Source organism: Xiphophorus maculatus, chromosome 13 (assembly GCF_002775205.1).
Source record: "Xiphophorus maculatus strain JP 163 A chromosome 13, X_maculatus-5.0-male, whole genome shotgun sequence".
NCBI lineage: Eukaryota > Metazoa > Chordata > Actinopteri > Cyprinodontiformes > Poeciliidae > Xiphophorus > Xiphophorus maculatus.
This window is the reverse complement of record NC_036455.1, coordinates 1,093,221-1,117,353: the sequence shown is the minus strand read 5'-3', so window position 1 is coordinate 1,117,353 and position 24,133 is coordinate 1,093,221. Positions and strand designations below refer to the sequence as shown.

The following is a 24,133-nucleotide window of genomic DNA, read 5'->3' as shown; positions in this document are numbered from 1 at the left end:
CTACATGCCATAAACAAAAACAATAGTCCTACTGTACTTTAATAGATATTTCTATTCAAGTTTGAATTTTCTGACATATTTTCTTATGTGAACAATGAATATTATTAAATTTACTGGAGCAAATTTTAAGCATGGAACCAAACATTATGACTCTAATGAGCACCAAAGTATTTCCAGTTTGGATTCAAGTTGGTTCAAATTTCAAACCAACCTGATGAGTTTGTTTTGGTGAGCAAAGTTTTAGCCTGATTATACAGAGGCTCATCCTTCATTAATATAAACATATTGTTCAACAAAAGGAAATAACTGATTTCAAATTGAAGATTGGCATATCTGACAAAAAAAAAAAAAAAAAACAACATCCTGAACTTCAAAGTTGAGCAAAAACAACTACTTAAACATTGATTTAACTTAATTGGTTATGGCTGCGGAACAATGCATTACATTTTATTTATTTTCCAAATGTTGTCTTGCTGGGTATTTGAATATCATTTAGCAGATTGAAAATGTATTTAGATAGTAGACTGGGGTTATGACGACATTCGTTTGCTCTATAAATTATCTGAACTCATATTGACAAGTGGGCTGCAAAGTTTTAGGGAAACATTGCATCACATATCTGACATAACATCAATTCTGTTAAACCCACATTTTCTTGATTATCCCCTTTCTGCAACGAAAGTCAGGAAGTGGCTACAAGCAGACTAACAGCTAGTCACCGAAGCTTGTCCAGAACTACAGTTAAATATACACAAGATGTTAAAAAATCAGCTGTAACTCTAACAACAATCAAGGTTGACCAAAGTCTATAAACTATAGATAGTGAGAGTAGAATGGGGTAAATAATTGAAGCCTTTTATAAACATCCTTACCAACTGCTCCAGTAATTGCCAGTAAGTGAAGTGCCTTTATCTAAAATCTGATGCTCATCTCAGGCAAATATAGCAACTTTACAATAGCGACTAAATGAGAAAAGCAAAAAAGGAAAAAAAAATCAAGAGGAGGGATGTTGTTGGGAGTTGATGACTATCGTTTTGACATAAAAAAAAAATCTATTTTCTACAGTTTTGTTTTTTTATTCATCTCTTATTTTCATCCATATTTTGCAACCCTCTCTTGCAACAATACTACTGATTTTACATTACGGGTTGATATTTATTAGTCGTTGCTGTCAAATGTCACACTCATGGGTCACAATTAAATCTTTTAATTAGGTGATTATGTTTGCTACTACCATTTTTACTCTCCCCTCACATGCACATGATTATCATGTGTATATGAACTCTTCTTCAGACATTGAATGAAGAGTTTCTAAATTCAGTCAGCTTCGCGCCACAAAATCCAAGCATGGGTCAATTGAAACACAATTTGTTAAGACTTTCAAAATATCGCTTTGTCTGATCTTAGTTCTCTTGCATTGAACTCCTGCAGACCTCTAAAGCTCCTTACAACCTTCTGCTTCCTAACCCTTTGACATCGCTCAACTCAAATCACTTTCTAATCTTATCAGCTGCAGGTAACAGACAACAAGCAGACTAGCTGGATTATGTTGTCTGTCTGCCTCACACACCCACATAATCCAGGCCACGACATGCTGGAGGATGCAACATATAGAGACAAGCAAGGAAACGAGCCAGACATGTAATAAACACCAATGAGGCTTAGAAGAGATAGAAAAAAAAAAATGTTTTCAGCCAAAACATCAAACCGACTTTTGTGCGGATCAAATTCTGTTTGTGTTGAACTTAGGGTTTTCGAGAAAGAGTGAGAAAACGGACACTGAAGACATCTTGCCGAGAGGGTCTAAACATCATATTCCCAAGAAAAGCAATCCCTTGTTGGATTTCTCATTCACATTAGGAGCAGAAATAACAACAAGTCGCATTACAATTCGACCCAAAAAACAGCCAAAGAAAATATAACCTCAGAACCAAATTGGGATAATTTTCATCCTGATTTCATCAATCAAATCCAAGGCTACACATATTTTCATGCTCCTCAAAAAGTTCAGCTGTGAAATTTTACATTTTGTCCATCTCAAGGAACTATCCATGCTGATGCTCATGCTTTGAAAAAAATACTTTTCAGTTGTATCGCAAATGGAAACCACACCTGACTTGGACAAAGTTTCCAAATCTCAATTTAATTGAATCTAAACAGACAAAAAGGCTGGATTGTAGCAAATCTGACATATTCCAACAGCTTTCTAGATATTTACTTTTGCTTTGTATGGCATACATGCACAAGGAAAATGAGTTTATAAAGTTTTTTTTCCCTCACTACAACTTGCCATTTTTTGCATTTAATTTTATTGATATGCTAGAAAGAATTTTTTATTTTTTTTATATACCCTTTTATATTTTTCTTTATTTTGTTGTTTCTATTGTTTGCAGCTAGGTATGGATGGATGGGGAGAAGTAGGGGATGGAACAAAAAAAAAGGAAAAAAGAAATGCCATGTTTGCTTTGCTCCTGTGGTCAATGACCTGTTGTTGATGGATGATAAAATAAAATTATAAAAAAAAGAATATGGCATCTGCATAGAAGTGAATTTGTTGTTTCTGGAGTCAAAATACAGAGTTGGTTAAATGATTAAGAAATGTCAAGTTATTCAAAAACAGTAATATACTTTTTAGGAATCTATGTAAGGACCTGTGGAGCTGCAGTCTCAATCGACAAACAACGAAAAGCCTTTCCAGACACTCTGGCATGAGCGCACCACAGCTGTCTAGTGTTTACTTGGGCAAAATCTTTTGCAAGTTTGGACAGATCACTCGCTCTTTTCGCCTAGCACCTGAAACACCGACCCCCTCTGTTAGATACCGACATCATAACCCAACGCTTCCTGTGCACGATGACACATATCCTTGTTTCTTCCTGCTCCTTCTTTGCTCTACTGCCTCCATTTGTGGATGACTTCTGCTGGTCTTTGGAGAGAACTCTGTCTTCTGTCTCTCACTCTTTCGCAAACACACACACCATGTCAACAAAAAGTGTCTGTGGGAGTGTTTCCACATGAGCTGTCAGTGTCCATTGTTTCAGGCCGCAATTCATATCAGGACAAGAGTCAGGGCTCGTTCCTCCCCTCCTCCATTCTTTTCCTTCCTCTCCCATCCTGAACTGCTGAGTTGGCCTGATTCAACCGCCAACTCGTGGCCTGGCTGTTTGGAAAAGGGTGTATGTGTGTGTGTGTGTGTGTGACAGGGGGGCAGCTTCTTCTCACGGTGTGGCTGTCTGCTTTTGTCAGGCATCTGAGTCACTTCAGAAGCAGATAACTTAGCAGCAATAAACATCTGAATGATGCATTAAATTTAAATTATGAAGTGTTAAAGAAAATTGTACGCCGGGTAGGCGTACAATTAAATTTCAATTAATTTAGAGATGATCAACTACTATCTTAGACCAGCTTCTTAAGATACATTCTTCAGCAAGCAGTAAATTGAGTACATGAAATTTGGCAAATCAAATTATTAATCTTTATCGAGGTGGAAGAAATTCCAGCCACTTGCAGCAACGGTATGAAGGAACGTTTTAGCCCTTATCTTTCAGTAACAGATAAAAACTTTGGTCTACCTCAATACCTGGAACCTGGTCTCACCTACTTAGGTTAACAGATGATACTACTTTAATTGCTTTATGCATTAAAAATTTTGAAATTTAATTTGCTTTCTGACAATCACCTGAACACCCCCTCTGGATATTCTGTGACTCAGCAGGTCCCCTGAGCTTTATGTTTAGAGGCAGCAGCTTCATAGGTGTTGACGGATCTATTTTACGGAGATGAGTGCCCCAGGATACATCTTCTGTATCCCAGTAAAATTCTTGATCAGATTTCCTTCAAAAGTTGTGATTACTAAACAAAGCGCCCGCAGATCAACTTGAAATCAGAAGAAAGTCGGACGCGTCAGGAAACTCTAAAGCAATAAGGAAAGACTCGAGAATCATCCACAGTACTGTTTCTGCAGATAAGATTGCAGTCTGAAGCTGGTAATCTTAAAAAAAACGAAAACAAGATAAAAGTTTAGGACATTTAAGAAGCATGTCGATACACGTCCAACAACGTAGACCAGGAAGCAAGTCTATCTTTAAACAGCAAAATGGCTTAAACTAAATGGTCACAAATTCAACAGGAAAGCAAGTAAAACCTTCTTTTTCCCCTCCATATGCATTTTTCTTTTCTGAAAATGTGTTTAAGAAATTTACCTCTTGCGCTTATATTTAGATTGTGTGCCCAAGTGCTGCTTTAAGTCCAGCTACACCCTGGCAATTTTTTTTTAAAGTCTACTTTTTCCACCATTTTTTTTTCCTCGGCAGCAAATTAGTTCCCATTTCACCAGGGATGCCAGAAAGGTAAACAACCCTGAAGAAACAGTCCACTCCCTCTTCACAAGACAGACTCAAACTATTTCAAGTAGAAAACAACGTTAAATAAATTAACTGTATCTTTTTTTTTTCTTTAAATGCACTTCTGACTGGTTAAACAAGGCTTGACAAACCAAATATCATTAAGTAAATATAAAAGAGAGATAAAAAAAAACCTGATAGGCATACGCCTACCCGGCGTACAATTTTCTTTAACACTTCATAATTTAAATTTAATGCATCATTCAAGCTGGGTCATACTTGTGACCCAGCTTGTGCATCTTGGGTCATCCTTACACATTCCTGCTGTAAGGATACAAAGAGGAAAGTGTCCCCTTATTATAATTCACAATTTTTCAAATACCTAAATAATAATATGAAGAAATTGTCTTGTTTAACGTCTAGATATTTCCTTTGCTACCAGCTGTGCACCTCTCGTCATGAGTCGGGTGGCTCTGAAGCCGAGCTCGCCTGCGGTGAGAGTCGAGGAGCGGAGTCGGCCCCTCCTTTGTAATTATGGACTCTGAAAATAACTCTTTACAAAAGGCTCAAGGTTCATGTTGTGCTCGCTGAACTCTGATGCACAAAAGCTGCGTGATGTCTCTCCTAAGCCAGACTAAGTGGATGTAGACGAATTCCTCGGGGGATTAAATAGATTTTTGTGTAACCTCAAAGAAAAGTTGTCCATTTGAAGTGTGTAAAATAAATGAGAAATGTTTGGAAGTTTACTGCATCTGAAGCAAGACAACCCTCATGAGACGCTGTCGAAAAATGAACAGGAAACTACACTGGATCATCTGATAACTGCAGCAATCTCCCACTTGCACACATTTAAAGCCAATTTGCACGTTTTGATTAAAATTAGGTGAGCTGGGATTTCATCAGAGGAACCTAATCTTTTGCTCAAGCGTACACTTGTGTGTTCGTAACTTTTTAAAACGGGGATTAGTGCGAGTTTTCTACTGTTGTGCACACATCCAGAGCATGCCTGGCCTTGTCTTGTCATCCAGCAGAGCTGTAATTAAGGAGGAGCTGCAGTGAGCAATCTCACAGCGAGCCGTCTCTGCACAAACCAACGACTCCGCCCTCGAAAACCCGCTAAACGCCCACCCGGCATGCTAACTCCCCACTCTCCCTAACCCTAAATGTTCGCTCCTTTTCCTCGCTCTTCTCATGCCTCTGCCAAAAATGTAGCCGGGGAATTTTTCTCGGTTTTCCCATATCTAGTCCATCTCAGTGTCTCCGTCTTGGAAATTGCCATTTGTCATTTATGAGTAACAATTTATTCATGAAAAAAGTTGTTTGCTGAAACTACTTTCAGCAAACAGAGGAAACTAATCTTTTGCTGAAACCTCAAAAACAGCTCATTAATCGTGATCCAAAAACATGAGGATGTGCTTCATTTAAAACAGTATTAGCAATGCATACCTCACTCTGAGAGTATTAAAATGGTAACATCTGGGAACTTAAGGAATAATAGCATTTTTTAAATTTAATTATTTTATTTGTTTGGTTTTACACACAGCAGTCAGGGTTCTAGATTTTCGCTATAACAAAAAAATAAAGACAGATCAGCTTCTTAATATGATGTTTTTGGACTTCTTTTTATGGTAATAGATCTACTTTAAAAGGCAAAAAATAATAATAAAATAATCTGGCAAGGAAGCCAACCCATAAACAAGAATACAAATTAAGCTTTCTGGAAAAAAGAAATCCTTCCTATAGACGACTACTACAGCTGTTAGAGAGATGTCAAAATAAATGTGCGCTTCAGTCAGTTAGTTTATAAATCAGATAAACATGTCACATATTCTTAATTTTCTTTTAAGCCATAAAAGCAAGAGAGGAAAACAAACATTTCAATCTTGTTTTTTTCCTCTTTAAAAGGCTCAAGGAGTGGCTGCAGTGGTGGTGGTTTAGGATGTTATTTGCTCCGGAAAGACCGGGTCAATTTTAACTTGACCACTGAGATCTCTGACACTCAACACAACAACAAAAAAATACAAAGACACAATCACATCTGTAAGTCAGACACAGGAGTTTATAGAGATCCTATTTAGCATGAATGAAAAGCTTCAGGGTTTCAGGAAATATCCATATTAAATCAGGTTGTTTTTTTATTTTTGTCACAATAGAAAACACACCATACTCTTATGCTACCAGGTTGGACAAACACCAACACTCTTCGGTGCAGACACCACTACAGAGCAAAAAAGAAGACTCAAAATGAACCATTTTCTGGTTCAGTGAGGTTTTTGAAGACTAAAATAAGAGGAAGCACTGATATGTAAGAAGGTAAAATTATTTTTACATAAAGAGACATGTCTGCAGTTCACCAAGGCTGCAAGAGAGCGATGCTTTCAGCAGGAAATGTAAAGGCTGAACAGTGTCTTAAGCTTTTGAGGTTTTAATTTCAGTCATGGAGGATGCCAATTTTGAAAATGTTGGCAGACTTTTAGAGAAAATACACAAAGTATATTTAATAATTTAGCTAGTAATTGTAGATATCCTAACCTGGGTAATCCCAAATATAACGTATCATAATCATTTTGTCTAAGTTTTCAAATTTAGACTTTAAAATAAGTCTGCAGCACTAAACTTGTATATAAATCTCATAACAGATCTTAAAGATATATCAAAATCAGGTAGAAGCTGTACAGAACCACAGAATTTGACCCTTGAACTCTGACCAGTTCTTTTATCCTTAAAAACAAGACTTTACTTGACCATTCCAAGACAAAAAGTGAATAATGTTCTATAAAATACTCATTAAAACTGTAAGAGGGGTTCCTGACAGACACTCCTTTCCCATGATGTCTGGAAAGTTCACTGTGGGAGAGCAGGAGGGGTGGGTGAAGGAGCGGTTCAAAGAGGGGTCGTAAACCAAAATGAAAGCAGGGACTTAGGAAACATAAACTCCAATATACTTCTGACAACACAACAAGAGTTTAATTAAACTGCCAATTCTGCCCCCCCCCCCCACACACACACCCTGCAACAGAGACCACAGAACAAAGACGAGCATTGCTACTCTGTGTGTCAGCTGCATACCGACATGTGTGTCTGAAACTGTCAAACAAAAGTTTCAGAAACCCAGTGAAGACGTCTCAGACAAGCTGCATGCTTGGCACTTGACCGGGGTTTGTGCCTTCATGGCTTTTTGTGTCGGCTGCTGAGATTTACGACGTCGCTCAATCTGCTTTTCTGTGCTGCTGCAGTCAGAGACACAAAGAGAGGCCTCTCCACACCAGACATGGCTGCCGCTGCTGCTGTGTCCGGCTCCTGGCAGGGATCAGGCCTTTCCATCACACTTGAACTATGACGCTTAATGCAGAAAGACACCCAGAGAAAAGGCCACACAGGTTTTTATTGAAAGGCCCAACCACACAGACAATTATGTAATCTAAAAGGATTAATGTTGCATGACGACTATTATTTGGAATCGGACGGGGCAAATTTTTACTAGTGACCAATACTTAATAACCTGTTTAAACTTTAAAAATATATCCCCAAATTTCACTCTATTATTATTCCCCTTTTTGTTCCCGAGAGGAAGAAAAAAAAAGAAAAAAGAGCAGTAATAATAAGTTCAGTGTATCCTCGCTTCCTCTTCTCCCCACTTTCTGTCTGCATTTCACCGTCAGGCAGACTCCCCCACTTGTCCTTAATCGTTGAGTCAGGCCTGAGGTTTCTTACGAGAAGGATGACGACCAGTCTGAGCAGCTACGTACAAAGAGAAAATCCCAGAATGCATACCAAGATGATCACCCAGATGGGCTTCTTGGAGAGAATTGCACTTTCAAGGCTTTGTCCAGGAAAAGAAATTAAAAACAAGTAATGACAAGGTAAATAAATATGGTTCCTAAGAAGCATTCCCTCCCCTGTTTTGTTTTTATTGGCATCTTATGATAGCGGGAGCTTCCCTACACAGCTGGAGGTCACCAGAAGCACCTGCATACATGAAGCATGACCACAACAAAAGATTACTGAGGCTAAGCAACAAGACAATAGCTTTATAGGAACAAAATGGATGTGCTGGTATGAGGAAAGGGAACACGTTTGGCAAAGCGACAATTGGTTGGTTACACATTAGCATTTCCAAAGTACCCAAGTCAGTTGGTAAAAAATGAAGTCAGGACGGGTTGTCAACATTGCACAACGCACAGAGGTAACTCCTTAAAGCGATGACTAACATCCAACTCCACTAAAGACAATCTGTAAAGTTTTCTTTCAAGCCATTTCATCAGGCTGTCGTAGTTTTCCTGCGTTACTTCCTTTTAACTGAATCCAGTACTAGTGGAAATGACATCGCAGCAGTCTGGGTTTCTGTTAACACATTTCTAATGCAAAGGGAAACAGCAAAGGAGGCCAGCGTCAGGTCAGAGAAGTAACAGTTCCTTTGATCTTTGGGAGACCATGTGGTTCAACATGCAAAACGACATCTGTCTGCAGATCTCAGGGTTTTTTTTTTTTTTTTAAACTTGTGCTATATTTCCACATCTCTCTTTAGCTTGGCTGATGTCGGTATCCGTGGGTTGTTGGAGTCGTAAATATTGGCACGCTACATCTGAAGCCAAATAGAGACGACCTCGGATCAGCTGAATAACTCTGTTTATTTTAACTCGTAGCCTTTTCCGCAAACAGGGGTCTCTGCTCTTCGTTAAAAGGTTTAGTCTATATGCAGTCTGCTTATACTGTCTGCAAAACAGCTGAACTTTCCCCTCACAAAACGCAGACTGCAGCCTTACCGTTTCGTGACTGGTGCAAGTATTTGAACGAGGGTTTTTCCAAATGATCATAGAATTAAGTTCGGAAAGTTGCAATCAGAACTCCCTCACCTTAAAAGACTAAAGAGTTCAACAAATCAAAAAGCTTATAATATAGCAAAGAACTCTTGAACGTTTGAGTTATTTTGACTTTAAAGTAACCTTTAGCTTCAGTGTTTTCTGAAGCATCCTTTAGCATCTATGAGTGATGGAGCGTCTTATAATTTGCCTACCAAGAGAGAAAAAAGAAAAAGCAGAAAATGTGCAGTATCGTCTCTGATATTGTTGGAGGCAATTCGAAAATATATCGCAATATAAATTTATTTATTTTTGGCTACATCGCCCACCCCTACCTATTGTTTGTGAGTCTCTCCTCCTAGTAATAAGCTTATAACCACAAAATACACAACAAAATGACTTAACATATACTATGATAAGATAAGTGAACTTTAAGCTATTAGGAGTTTACTCGTATTCAGTATTCAATTTATAAAATGTTCCTTTTAAAAAAACTTTATATTTTCTGAGAGACGACATGCAGAGGTGAGGCAGAAGTGTGTTGCTTTTTGGAAAACTCTCTTTTCTTATCTTATCTTTTTTTTTAAACCAGCTCATGCCTCCATTAGTCAAAACAAAAGAAGAGAGTTCTTTGTTTTATTTGATAGATGATCTATCCATAATAATTGTTGGATTTTAGGTTCCTGTAAGTTCTTAGTGGTAGTAACCACGAAAAAAACCAAAGAAACCAAAAAAATAAAAACTTCTTAGGCTTCTACAACCATCAGAGAAACCTCACCAGAAAAACACCCAATCAATCTTCCTTCCATCTCTTCACTCTTTCAGGAGATAAGTGGCGATTATCCAGAGCCTACAAGGCTCCCAGGAATACACCACACATTTCTAACCTGGTTTGTTTGAGTAAAGGTCATCAGTTAAGAATCAGACCCCACAGGGAGAGTAACATGCATCAGGAGCAGGATTATCACTACATCCCAACAAAACTGTGGCACGTGCTGCAGATACCTCCCAAACAAAGGAAATCTAGGCCTGCGAGGGAGTGTCAGGTAGATGAAAGAGAGCAGCACATGCTGTCATAGCCATTGTTAATGCAGGAGGAGTGGAAAAGGATGCACATGGACTCACAAAGTTATCTGATCTGAGGGTGGAGGAGGCCATCTCTCACTGAGTTACAGGTCAATTCACATCCCATGGCTTTTAGTAATGAGCTATTAGTTTTCTTTTCATGTTTTGTATGTAAATCCAGTAAAATCTTTGAAGCTCAATTTATAGTCTAATCCGAGATGATAATCTAGTTTCCCAGCATAATAAATAAAACACAGGTTGGACTCTTTAAGGGGTGTTTTCTTTTTAAACGCACATCAATGTCTAGTGATTCCCAATAAATATTTATTTTACTGTCCAAGTCTCAGTGTTGATGTGTGTTTTCACATGGGGTGGTCTGCTGACCCCGGTCACAGAAGACACACGGTGACACCACTGATGACCTGCACTCACAGGGTGGTACTGTCTGATACAGTCATTATCATGCTCACTTTCTCATGCCAGCATCACAATGGGTGCAGGGTATCTGCTCTGAGGAATGAGGTACTCGCACAGCCACACATTCACCTCTTTGTTTGGCTGCTAACAAAAGGCTGCAGATACGCAGGATGGTCAGACTGCCTCAGCGGCACATTCTTATGAACCACATCACCATGGCCAGAGCGTCATTTTCAGCCAAAACTCCTTGCCATTTTCTGCTCTACTCCCAGGTCACCTTTTCTTAAAGGACTGTTACTGCTTTCCAGTAAAGACTTATGTAGCTTTATGCTGTACAAATCTAGAACTCAACTCAGAACAACTGGAACCTACATTTAGTTTTATCAGAGCAAGAGTCCAGAGAAACCTCTACTAGTTTATAGATTATGGACTACTTATTCTTATTAAACATGGTGAACCAACACGTAGTTTTATACTTCTACCCTTTTGTTTTTCTTTTAGTTTTGTTTGTATTTTCTTCTAATTCATGCAAAGAACTTTCAACTGCCTGGTTGCAGAATATGTGCTATATTAAAAACAAGTACCTTACCTTTCAATATGAGATTACATCAAGAGTAAAAGAGCAAGAATAAAAATGCTAAGTTTGTATATATAAATTCTAAATACATGTTTAAAATACATCTATAAATGTACAACCATAATGATTTATATTAACCAAGATGCACCAAGCTGAGATTTGTAGCCAATTTCCAATAAAACTCTGACCAATTTTTGCAAATTCCAATTTCTCTATAAGAACTGGGATTTGCAGCATTTAAAATATTGTTTTTAGCCTTTTTTGACATGAGCAGTTATTCACAATGAGAGGCAGCAGAGTGTGAGTGAAGGAGGAGTTGCTGTAAAAAGATTGGAGATAAACAATTAAGATTTGAATGGTATATTCCTGCATTTGATATCTGACCTGTTGATTCTGATTTCGACCCTTTCCAACTACTTATTCTGAGGTCTGATATACATAACCAAAGGTCTGAGCTGCAGAGATGCTCCAACAGAAAATTGCAAGACTATCTTGATTAAATATTTTCCCAATTTTTATTTGATTTTATATAACTCAAGATGAAACCATCTTAACGCAGGCTTTTGCTTGAAGTGTTTGTGGACCTAAACAGTGGTAATTGTTGCTCTTGACACATTTAATGAACACAGGAAAATAGAGGGAGGCACGTGTGACCCGCTTACCGCTCATCTGACCTGATCAAACCAAAACCACATAATTCCAACCTCTGACTGCACCTCAGATCCACCTCTTCAAATTATCCTGTATGTTAACTTATAATTGCAATTTGACCAGTTGGTGCTAAAGCATTAATAACCAATTCGTTTCTGTGTGTGTTGCCTACAGAATGTAGCTCCTTTTCATATGTCTAAGGCTTCCCAACAATCTGCAAGCAATTTCTATAATGCAACACAACAAACAGAGGTTGAAAGCTCAAAAATATATAATAAGAGTCTTCCAGCCATTTGTTCAAGTCTACTCTGAGTCAATCTGCCACTTCGACGGCTAGAAGAAACACCCACAAGGGGATGAAAATTGTTGTTTTCATACCCAAATGTAACCGGAACTGAAACAGCCACGACTACAAAATAAGAAATGGTTAATGCAGCCAAATGACCAGCATCAACTTAAGCCTTTCACGCCTTTTTGATACATCAACAACTTCCATTTTGAAGAGAGTGGTGATCAGTATGATCTGCTAACTCTTGGGTATGTTGCATTCACTGATCACATGAGACAGATTGTACATTTGAGTTTCTGACTTGGCAGATCCAAAATGCCGGTTTCGTCAAGCATTTCCACAAATTATTCACAATAAAAACTATCATTGGATTAAACATCCTTTATAGCAGTGGTTCGCAAACTTTTTTCAGTGATGTACCCCCTTAAAAATATATTTTTAGTCAAGTACCCCCTGACACGGGCAAAACATTTTTGGAATAAAAAAGAGGTACAGAGATTGTGGACGTAAATCCCATTAAAACATACTAAAACATTCCATGTACGTTCTGTACTTCGTCGGCTCTGGTTTTGCCTTATTTTTCACTTTATCTGTACTTTCAGCAGCATTGCTGCTACGCTTTAGCTACGTCTCCATAGTTACAGTGTAATCATGATAACGACAGGTCGTTGACGAGTGCCCTGGGTCAAACTAACTTGGTGGGGGGGTCAGTTTTATTTTAAAGGATATTGAAACTAAATACTGAATATAAAATTCAGTGCATGAACACACATTTATATTTTATCAAACTTTTTACAAAATAATTTTTCCCAAGACTTATTATGAGGAGCCTACTGATTTTTTTAAGATATTTTGAAAAGCTTCACGTACCCCCTGCAGTACCTCCACGTACCCCCAGGGGTACGCGTACCCCCATTTGAGAACCACTGCTTTATAGCATTTAACACCAACAAAAGTGAGTTTAGTCAGCTTTAGCTATCTTAGTTTTCAGGAACACAGGCTGATTTGGGCCTCTTTGAAACCTATTCTGAGATGGAAATCCACATCATTACTGTTCACAAAACTGCTGCACAGCGTTTGAATTTTAGCCACCGGACTGCAATTAAAACAATACTCCAGAGTGTCCACACACTACCCAACACCGCGAGGAACATTCCTAGAAGGATCAAGAGTATGAATAGATGTGAATGCTGATGGATGCATTTGCATGCTATTTAGCTCTCTGGCAAGCGGTCAAAACCCTCTCCAAACTTGGGGATCAATGACAGAACAGGGATGGAGAGAGGAGTTGGTTCCCATTCAGCACGCTGTGGATTTTGGTATTGAACAAATATGCGCTCGCATGCAGGCACGAACGTAGGGAGCTCCTTCAGGAACCTCCCTTTTCATGCAGATCTTTTGTCTCTCTGTAATGTCTGGTATGCCAGCTCTGCTCAATGACCTGATTTCTATGGGGCTGCTGAGGCACCGATCTCTCTCCCTGCGTTTGTGTCTGTGTTCATCTGCCTGCAAGGCCTTCCTCTGGATAAAGCACAGGGCTTAGCAGGGCAGACAGACACAGACCAAGACTGATCCGGTGTATAAGAGCGCAGGGGACACAAAGAACACAAACAGAAAGTCTTGCATGAAGTAAACAGAACAGGCCTCAGGGCAAACTTAATTGAATGAGGAAATGTATATATTTTTTCCCCCTCAAGTTGCCAGAGTGATTGCAATGGACGAAGCAGTTAATAAAAATAGACGTTTACTTTACATTCTAACTAGTTTCAGGACATTTAAAACAGAAATATTTGATTCTACCCAACAAAATTTAAGACGAATTGTTTCTGCACACTTACCTCGTCTTTGTATGAATACCCTGAGTAGGGGATGAGCCGAGTCGACTGCCTTGGAAAAGTTCTCGTCGTTGTTAATCGGCAGGAAGTCCCCATGAGTGTCGGCGTATCCAATCATCACCTCTATATTCGCGAGGCGGTGAATGTGCAGGATGAGCTTGTAGAACTCCTCGAATTTACCAGGCTTGATCCGGTTTACGGAGAACCGTCGGAACTCTGCTCCGTACTAAAGAAAGAGGAAGAAGAGGAAAAAAAAATAGATGTTAATCCTAAAGTAGAAAACTAGGATGCCACTTGGATAAATAAAAATGTACAAGCAGTTGGCGGATAAGGCACGGCAAAGCAAGCTTCTGAACAATGTATAAATAAAAATGACACTTTGAAAAACCAGTTTTAACACAGCCAGTGCATATTTTCAAACATTTGCATTACACAGCAGCAAAAAACATTGACCTTCAGGGAAGAAACAGATTAACGTTGCTTTTCAACATACCAAATGCAAAGTTAGAGAAATAATTATATCTTAGCAAGAGAAATGAATTTCATTTTGCACATACTCTGCTTTTATGCTAAGCTACTGCTTTAATTAGCACAGACTCTAAACCAGACGATACATGCATAGTACCATATTTATTCAGTTTATTCAACCTGATAAATTTTGATACAAATTTTAAAAATTATTTATGATGATAACCACAATTTTTGGGTTCCGTTTCGTAAAGCACAAATAGGCCTCATTACTGTCTGACTTGTGGAATCTGGAAAAACATATAATCTGAAGAACTTCATGATATCTAAACTCTAAAGAAAGTAAAATTAAAAGGAAAATCGGTTTTGAAGTGGCCTAGTCAATGTCTAGACATAAATCTATTTGAGCATCAAATCATCCAATATGGCTGAATAAAAATAATTTTGCAAAGCTAAGCTGGCCAGGTTTCCTCTACAGCGCTGTAAATGACTCGGTGACAGTTATCGCCTTAACTTGATGACAGTAGTTGCCCCCAGGGATGGTAGAACCATTTATTACGCTTAAGAGGCAATTACTTTTCCACGTAAGGCTCAGTTGTTTGTACAGCTTGTTTTGTTTAATAAATGAAATAATCCTTTCAGCATGGCCTTCAGTACTACTCAGGTCTGATATTTAAATGTATTGGATGGTCTAACATTTAAGTGTGACAAAAAAAAGCAAACATAAGGATTCTGTAAGGGGCATTTCACGTCACTGAACTAGGCCTTAAGATTAATTAACTACCAGCAATATGTATTCTGTTTCTTTAATGGTTTGTAAACAGACTGTGAAGCTCACAGTTTCCGCCTCATTGAATGTGTTAGCAGCCAACCAAACACTCTGTGTGACGTTAGATAAACCAGGAGAGAAAATAAATGAGTGTAAAAACTTTGGATCGTATTCATTTTACGGAAAAAGGACCCATTAAACAACATTTTTTCTACCATCTACTGCAGCTCAAATGTCAAATGTTTGAGCAAATACTTCCTCAGGAACGCTAAATGTCATCCCTTCAAAACAGAGCAACTTTACTGTACTCTAGATCTTCTATAGTTCTGCTCTCTCTCACCATCACGCAGCCTGAATGCACTTCACTAAATATATCTCAAAATAAGAACCAAACTAGATATTCTATTGGGGATATAAAGTGCAATTAATTTGGTATCAGATGCGACTGCATTTCTCAATAGCACACCTGGAAAAAATCTCAGGTCGCACTGGTGCAACCAGTCGCTGAGGGTAAAACAAATAAAACCCCCTGTGAAACTGAAAGTCTCCTGAAGTTTCACAACAGACATGTTTACAGAGACAGCAAAGGGCGGGGACCCTCCCTCTGATTGGCTCTCTTTGTTTTAATTTGTCCCACTAAAGTCCTAATGGCTCTGATTGTTTCATGACGCCAAAATGTTTAATCTGCTGGAAAACTTAACAAATACAAAAGAAACTTTCCTGAGTTAATCACTGAAAACAGCAGTCGGCTATTTCCGTAAAACATTTTTATAGCTAGATAAACCACATGAATGAATCATATTAAACACAAAATTTAGTAAAATAAACACGGAATAAAGTTCCACCCTAAATGATTCATGCGTCTGGCAGATCTACGTAGCTCTTAAAACATTGTCTAATTCAGATTTTCTTTTAATTTCATTTATCTTGAGGTCTAAGTTTCAGCTTATAGAAGCTCTTTAGACCTGTTTTGAGTAATTCTGCTTAAAATAATACATTTATTTACTAGATTGTCTACTAATAAAAAAAGAAAGAGAAAAGAAGGTAAATCTGTAGAAGAGCAATGTAGTCAAATATTTGGGTGCATCTAAGAAAAAAAAAAAAAAAGTTAGGCACACAAATAGTCTAGAGTAGACTATCCTTTTAAATAGCTCTGCACCTGTCTCTACCTCTGCTTATGTCACCGACCCCAACTTTGAGTGTCTTCTTGCCAACTTCCACACTGAAGAGTGTTCTTACTTTGACCTGGTTGCACTCACGGACGTTGGTTCACCATTTGATGCATGTGTACCAGTAAGAACAGATTTTTGCAATGGCTTTCTTGGATAGGTCAGTAAAACATCATAACCTCAAGGCTGAAATTTATAGTAGGCGAAAAAAACAACAACAAAAAAATTTAATTGTGACTCAGACACACAGGTATACAACCAAAACATAAAAGCGCACCTCAATAATCCACTGCAAGACAACAGCAGCAGTTCTGCTGCGTGATTCACATGGGTAATTTGTAGCCGTTTGTTACTCTAATCATCAGCTTACATCACAAGTAAGCTGATGTCAAAGGCAGAAAGCAGAGAGAGAGAGGGAGAGGATCAGGGGCGAACAGGAAGGAGAGGAAAAGTGCTGACATGGTTGCAGACGGGCAGAAGATATGCTACACCCACCACTGTAATTAGAAGATGGCATATTCATTTCAGAGAAAGCCTAGTGGGGATGCCAGAGAAACTTCCTGCCAGGTTTACTTGAGGCACAACTTGTGAGTCAGCTTTATGAAAATGAGAAGCCCCATTTGGGTTTAAGCTACGGTAATATAAACCTAGCTACTCCAGAGGATGACACAAGAAGCCGATCAGCAGGTTCTGTCGGTGTTCAGTCGGAGTTGTTAACTTTGTTGGAAAGGGAAACCTCGTCTGTAATTAAGTCTGCAATACTTAAACATGTTAAACTTGAGCTACCAAATTGTCCAGAGATCTGGTTAGGAAAGTCTTCTTGGTACGGTATGTCATGTTCATTGTGCTCCATGCAGAACCACCCCAAGGCCTGCAGCAAGCCTGAACATGGCATGATTATTCACAGGCTTAAGAACTCAAACCCAGTACTAAGAATACATCACCTCAAACATGACATCACCTGTCCTTCTGGCCTATCAGGACGAAGTGACGCCGAACAAGCTCAAACATGCCTGGAAGCCTCCTAACTGACACACAGGAGAAAAAGGAAGATAAGCCACTTCTTACTTTGGTCAACACTCACTTCTTTGTCTTAATCATGCAACGCTCTGCAAGTCAAGGTTGACTTACTGATTCTCTGTAAATAAATTACCAACTATGAAGTTCGCAGATAATAAATAAATAAGTTCTTTATTATTTAAGGTACGCAAAACAAAGTTTTTAGGTAGTATGGAAGAAAACTTCACCACTACTCTCACCTACCTGCAGTTTATCCCCCTCCCCCCCAACACACACACAGCGATAAGAGCTTTAGGTGACTGAAACCAGCTCCTTGCTGAGGCTCCTTGACAGACAGCCAGACACCTCCAATGTTATCCCTGATAAGCTTATCGCTGGAACAGTTTCCCTTGAGAAAACCAAACATGTACTGCCAAGCGCCAAGCACACACACATACACACAAAAAAACCAATCAGAAGCACACAAAAGAGCAAGAAACACACAAGCGCCACTACTGGAAATGTGGAGGAAGCTTATCTAATGTTCACACGGTTTGTGTTTTCTTTTGGACAAACATTTTAAGCATTGGCTGGCTTTAAGGGTTTGATTTTTTTTTTTGTAGTCAATATTGCCTGCAATTAATGACGAGTAACAGGAATGTCATCTTTTCTTCAGGTTAAACTGTGTTTAGAACAGTTCTGGATTGCATTTCTAACAGGCCAGAGAAGTACAGCAGTTCTGGTTGGAGTTAATTTCTAACTAAACTTATTTCTTGTTAGGAGACAAAGTTATACTAGCAAAGTTTCAGTCCAGTGGCAAAGCAAACTTGGAGTGATCTTTGGAAATTGTTCTTAGAGATATGCATATGGTTCAAATAAGATGCTGTTTGTTAAGAAAAACTAAAAACAAACCCCTCCAGCCTTAATGGAATAAATTTAAGACAAGGGTTTAGGAATCTTTTTCAACATTGTGTTTCCACAGTGATTCTCTTTTTCAACAAATTAAAACTCAGCTTCTGATGTATTTTTCGTTGATGTTGAAATTTCTCCTGAAAGGAACCAGTTGCAAATGCCCGCAGTTGGAATACCACTGGTTTAGACCAAAATTAGACCATATTTTATTATAATGGCATTAAATTTGCACGTCAGGAAATAAGTTGGACACTGTTAAACTCTCCTAAACTTCATTCAGAATGAAACCAATCTGGAGATGATGAGTTATTTTCTTTTTAATAGTGCCACAGACATCTTGGCCATGTTCTAAAATTGGAAGGAGATCCGGTTTTGGTGACAGATGCACTACAGATGGGTTCCTCTGTGGAAAAAGGGCCGATTGTCGAACCTTAGGAAAACGTGAAAACTAAACAATAATGCCCTGAAATGTTCTCCCTATAATTCAACTTGTTTGCCCCAAAACTGAGTCGTTTTTAAATAATATTTAAATGCAGTATGGATGAATCAAGACATTTTTAGCCCTTTCAAATCCAAATTGGCAGAAAAAAATATATATCGGAATGTCACTAATTCTCATCTTGAGTATGTCAGTATGAACTAAATATAGCTTTCGCCATTTATCTGTTGTCTCAATCATAGTTGAGGTGAAGGGCTGAACTGAGCAGCCTGGACTCTTCAGCACACGGGAAGCAGGCTGGAAGGGAAACAAAGTGACAGAGAGTCACGTAATTCTGTGCGTGAGGAGCTACATCTGATCAAACGGAGGGGGAGAGGGTGGAGAGAACGCGTGACGTAACAGGACGGTGAGTCAGCTCTCGGTGTGATGATGATGCTGATGAAGTTGCTCGGTTCCAGTGCCGCTCTGTGGCAGCTACACCCACAAACCCCCCCCTCCCCCCTGGTGGCATCACAGTCAAACGATGCAGAAGAAAGCGACTCTCCGAGGTCACCGTGTGTGTTCATGGTTGACCCCTGGACTAGATGTTTGCCCACCTGCTGTCAGCTCCCCAACCGGAGCATCTGTCAACCGTCTCACAGACCTGTCAGGTGGACAGACGGGGGGAGGGGCTCCTTATCAATCTTCTCAGGCCGTGGTGATCACGGTTGGCTGAACGCCTTTTCGGATCAAGTTTTGTTTTCTACTCAACTTTCTATAATTGAGCTTGAATGCAGCACTCTGGGAAGACAATTAGTTATTCACTGATTGATAAAAAGAAGAGAGTTTGAAGGTAATCCACTGGCTTTGGTAAACACGATGGGGAAAGCAACTCTTGACAGGTTCTGATGAGAGTTGATCTCTACGTTTGCGTGTGTGTGGTGACCCCTGAAGCATATAGCCTTGTGAATTTCCCACAAACTACTGGCTGGACTTTTTCCTTCCACTAAACTTTCAATTACTATGATTGGATACATCATTGTGTGCAACTCCCACCCCCCAAACAATCAGTCCTCTGTATCATTTAAAATATCTGAGAAACTCAGTTTTGGGTTTTAATCCAGTCTTTAAAAATTTAAAATGAGCATAATTCAATATTTATCAGTGCAAACAAAATGTATCAATTTTTTCCTAAATCCCTGTAACAATGGTAGGAATTTCCACAGGAAACCTGGTTCCCCTTTGATGAAACAAAAATCTTTACATAAGTAAATTTAACTTGATTCTATAATTAATTGGTTTATGGATATGGCAATTGATTCAAATTAGCCACCAGATTCTAGGCCTCCAACAAAACAACCCCAACATATGTAGAATAAATCGTAACTACTGCAGCCACAATGTTACATTTGATAGATTTTTTTCTTCTTCACATGTTCTCCTAAGATTGTCGCTGAACAACAAACAAACAAACAAACAAACTGTATTGCGTTTTAAACCCCACAAAGCGTTGTGACAGCCAATAACGATCAGTCAGCACACAATCTGAATTGTCGGAAATAAAAACAATCGCTGCAGTTCACACAGAAACACCCAGAACCCGGTCCGGTTCGGATCAAAGCGTTGCAAAGAGAAGGAAATGTGTTAGTTGCAGGCAGATTCTCCCTCCAGCTCCTGCTTCGCTCCTGCTCGACCATGTGTGCGATTTTTTTTTTTTTCTTCTTACACCAAACTCTCGTTGAGTCTAGAATTTATTTACACAAAAACACCCACCTTGCTCTTCACTTCCACGGCGTCACAATCAGCGTGTCGCAAAGGTTGCGACTTGTTAAAGCTCCGATTCATTTTGGTGAACGAAAGGGGGAGAAAAAAGATGGGAAAAAAAGTTAAGCCTCCCTTTTTTCCGCAGAAAAGAGGGGCTCCGATCCTCAGCTTTTTCTTTAGATGTCCGCTCGCTTCGCTTCCTGCAGAAAAGTTGAAGTTTGTTTGTGGTTTCTGCTCTTCTTGTAGGTTTCCAAAGTGCTCCGTCAGAAGCGAGAGATGACTTCACGTTGCAAAAGCCAGCGAGAAACTAACCGCGTTGACTTGTGGAGAGTGGGGTAAGTTTTGAAATGACATCAGCCCTCCTTAAAAAATAAGGGGATTCAGGGAGGCGTTCGAGTAGCGCTCGTTAATCTGACGTTCCGCACTTCAAAATGCTCAGTAAGAGAACGAACAAGAGATGGAAATGAAGAGACTGGTTTCTGAAAGAGTGAAGAAACACGAAGAAGAAATGTAAACATAGAAATAAAGACACCGTAAATGAATACGTGTTTGCAAATAAAGAGAGAAAGAAATGAAAAAGGAAAGAAGGAAAGAATCAAGAAAGAGGAAGAAAGACAAAAAATGCTTTTTAAAAATGTATTTATGATTTTTAACGCAACAATGAACACCATATATAAACATTCAAGTCATACTTGAGACAGTGATTTGAAGAATAAACACAAACCAATAAATGACAAAAGCAAGAACCAACAATAAAACAAGGCACACAAACAAAAACCCAGCAATTATTTCCATAAGTAGGTGAAAGATAAAAAAAAAGAGTAGATAACCAAAAAGCAAACAAACAGAGGTTACAGAAAATAAATTATAAATTAGACAGAAAGCAAATAAAACGTTTGAGGTCTTTATAAAGGAAAAGGCTTTTTATAAAGACCTCAAACATCTGTGGAGAGACATTAAAAATATAAACAAAAGTTTTTTAAAAATTCACAGCAGCTGCAAAGCCAAGCAAATATATCATTTACTAACCAAAAGATGTCAAGAAGGTACAAAAATAAAGTTAAAATAGTAGACACATAAATGTAAAGGATTATATGGACATGTATACACAAAATGACACAGTTGCAGTATTCATAGGTGATTTTTCACCTCTGGAAGGAACAAAATTCAGAACGAAATACATAAACCCCTTAATTTATGAAAACAACTCCACCGATTAAAACAACTAAACTATTGAAGAACTCGTCAGGAAAAAAATTGCTAAATTTTTCCTGATAAAGGACAGGAAAATGACTTTTCATAATATTCAAGCGGAACGTCAAATTACTGCAAAACACTAAACATAAGTGTCATTATCGCAAAGTATTTGTTTTAGTAGATTCTGTTATTTTTAGCTACAAGAGATTTTTTAAAATAGAGTTCTACTATTTCCGATAGACGTGAATGTGTCACCATTTGGTCCAGACCTCCAGAGCGCCAGAGGACGCATTCCTCCGGGCCTGCAGATGGTGCACGTGATCGAAAACAAATGAAAGCAAATATTTCATGTTGGTTTAATTTGCGATTTGTGTTACAGCTAAAACAGGCCCAGCTCAATTAAAGTCAATCAGGTGTTTATTTATCCCGAAGACAAATTTGTGACTTGTTCTCAATTAATTATGTTTTTCCAGACCAAAGCAATCTAATTAATATCCATCAAATTTTCCAAAAATATTATTTGTAGAAATGTGTTAAGGGTTAGAGTAGGTCGTGAAACAGTTAACAGTCTGTAGAGAAAATTTCTTCTAGGTAAATTTCAGCAGGGAAATTTATTTCAGATCTTTTTTCTTTTCTTTTTTTTTTTTTATCAGCATTTGAGCTGATTTAACTTAACAGTTCACAAGAAGATACATTTTAGGAAAACTTGCGGTTGTTGACTTAAGATGTTCCGTTCATTTGCAGGAAAATGTTGCCTGCTGCTGATCAGAATGTGGTACTGCGTCTCTGTGTCAGCTTCCTTTACGGCAACAAATAAACAAATAAACAAGAGCAGCTCCACTTTTTATACAACTTATTTGTACTTTAAGTAGCTGAAAGCTGTGTTATTAAAACCTGGCATAGCCACTGTTCAAAAATGGGAGAGACAAGAGAACATGTTGTTCGAGAAATAATTTAATAGTTTTCACTGTGGGACTATTAAGATTCAATAAAAGAAAAATTTACTTTAGGATTATCTATAAAGCTTTACCAGGGGGTGACTGTAGATATGAAGGAGGCTGTGAACTAAAAACTAAAACAGTTCAGTTCACTGATGTAAAAGAAAACGTGTCAAGACTGAGAATCTCTGTAATGCTATGTATATCCAGCAGAGCGCAGCAAAACCTCAAAGTTAAAGAAAAAAGACCTGCATTTAACCCAAAATTCAAATAGACCGAGATCAAATGTGTTTTAAATTTATCAGCTTACTTTTCAAATCCTTAACATCTCTGGTACTGTGTAAAAGTTTTAAACTCCTCATAGGTATTTTATACTTTGCTTTCAGTTATGCTATCAGCCTTATAATCTTTCAACATATCTTGATCAGTTAGTGAGGCTGCATATAAGTTTTTACTTTGTAATGAAGATATTTTTTATTAGGAGGCAGTGATGAAAAAGGGAATGAGCCAAAGTTGTGTAATTTCTCATGGAAAGAGAAAGAGGGCTAAATAAAAGTTTCAGCAAGAGAATGAAGATGGAGCACAAAAAGATGGAAAAATGGATTCCTTTTTTTTTTCCCACCGAAGGTGCTTCGTGTCTCGTCAGACACAGGAGGCTGTTAGCTTGATCCTCAGAGCTGACATCTGAATCAGCCTGAGTTTAGGTGGTCCAGTGGTGGTAATGTGAGAGGAGATGATTACAGTGAGATGAAGAGATACTTGAAATAATCTGTCCTGTGTGTGTGTGTGTGTGTGTGTTTTTTGGGGGTAGAAAAACATCTGGAGATGTTTTTTTTAGGTGGCAGGAGTACCAGCCTTAAGCCAGTCAGACCAGTAAAAAGGTTTCTGATTCTGTTCTGCTTCACTTACTTTCTGATTAAAGTATGTTAAAAAAAAAAAAAGAGGAGGACACACACACACACACACACACACAGAAAATGTCTCAGCATTCGGATCGTACTGAATACATGCTACAGTTGTGCTATGACATCATCAGACCTGAAGCTTTTTCTCCTGGATCGCACTGAGCCATGACACACCAGCAGACTCTGCAGACAAGCCGTCTGACTGGTGGTCTAAATTAAATGTAGACAGAGTGCAAGCTGGGAAATGTAAAAGGTAATCTGTTTTCCCTGCAGTCTATTTTCTCCTGGGGAGACACTTTGCGAGCAAGAAATGTAAGCAGAAGTAGGGGGTCTGGCGCCATCTTCAAGGCCACTTTAAGAGCTGCATATTCATAAATGAAGTAACACCAAACACACGCTGTCCTTGGGAATATTTTAATTTTCATCACACCTACCCAGATTTTGCTTCGACTGTCGGCATGAGCTGAAAAAGGAATGGACTAAAACTGAAATAGAGGGATGAAGCAACACTTATAAAATCCATTGGAGGTCTCATACTGAAGGCCAAAGAAAAGAGAAGTTCATTTAAGGACAATTCAGTTAATCAGCAGTCTGGCCACTGCAGATAAGTGGAAA

At 38.6% G+C, this 24,133-nt stretch overlaps 1 protein-coding gene across 1 annotated transcript in view; it reads right to left on the bottom strand.

The window, feature by feature from the left end:
* The window catches only part of pard6g (par-6 family cell polarity regulator gamma), a 37,589-nt gene extending 16,758 nt beyond the window's left edge, over nt 1-20,831 (bottom strand). Inside the window, exons 1-2 of the mRNA XM_005797383.3 lie at nt 20,488-20,831; nt 13,983-14,205 (exon numbers count right to left, since the gene is read on the bottom strand). Of these exons, the coding sequence (XP_005797440.1) occupies nt 13,983-14,205; nt 20,488-20,559 (295 nt within the window). The 5' untranslated portion in view covers nt 20,560-20,831. The remainder of the gene's footprint in view (nt 1-13,982; nt 14,206-20,487) is intronic.
* Between the last annotated feature and the right edge of the window lie 3,302 nt (nt 20,832-24,133).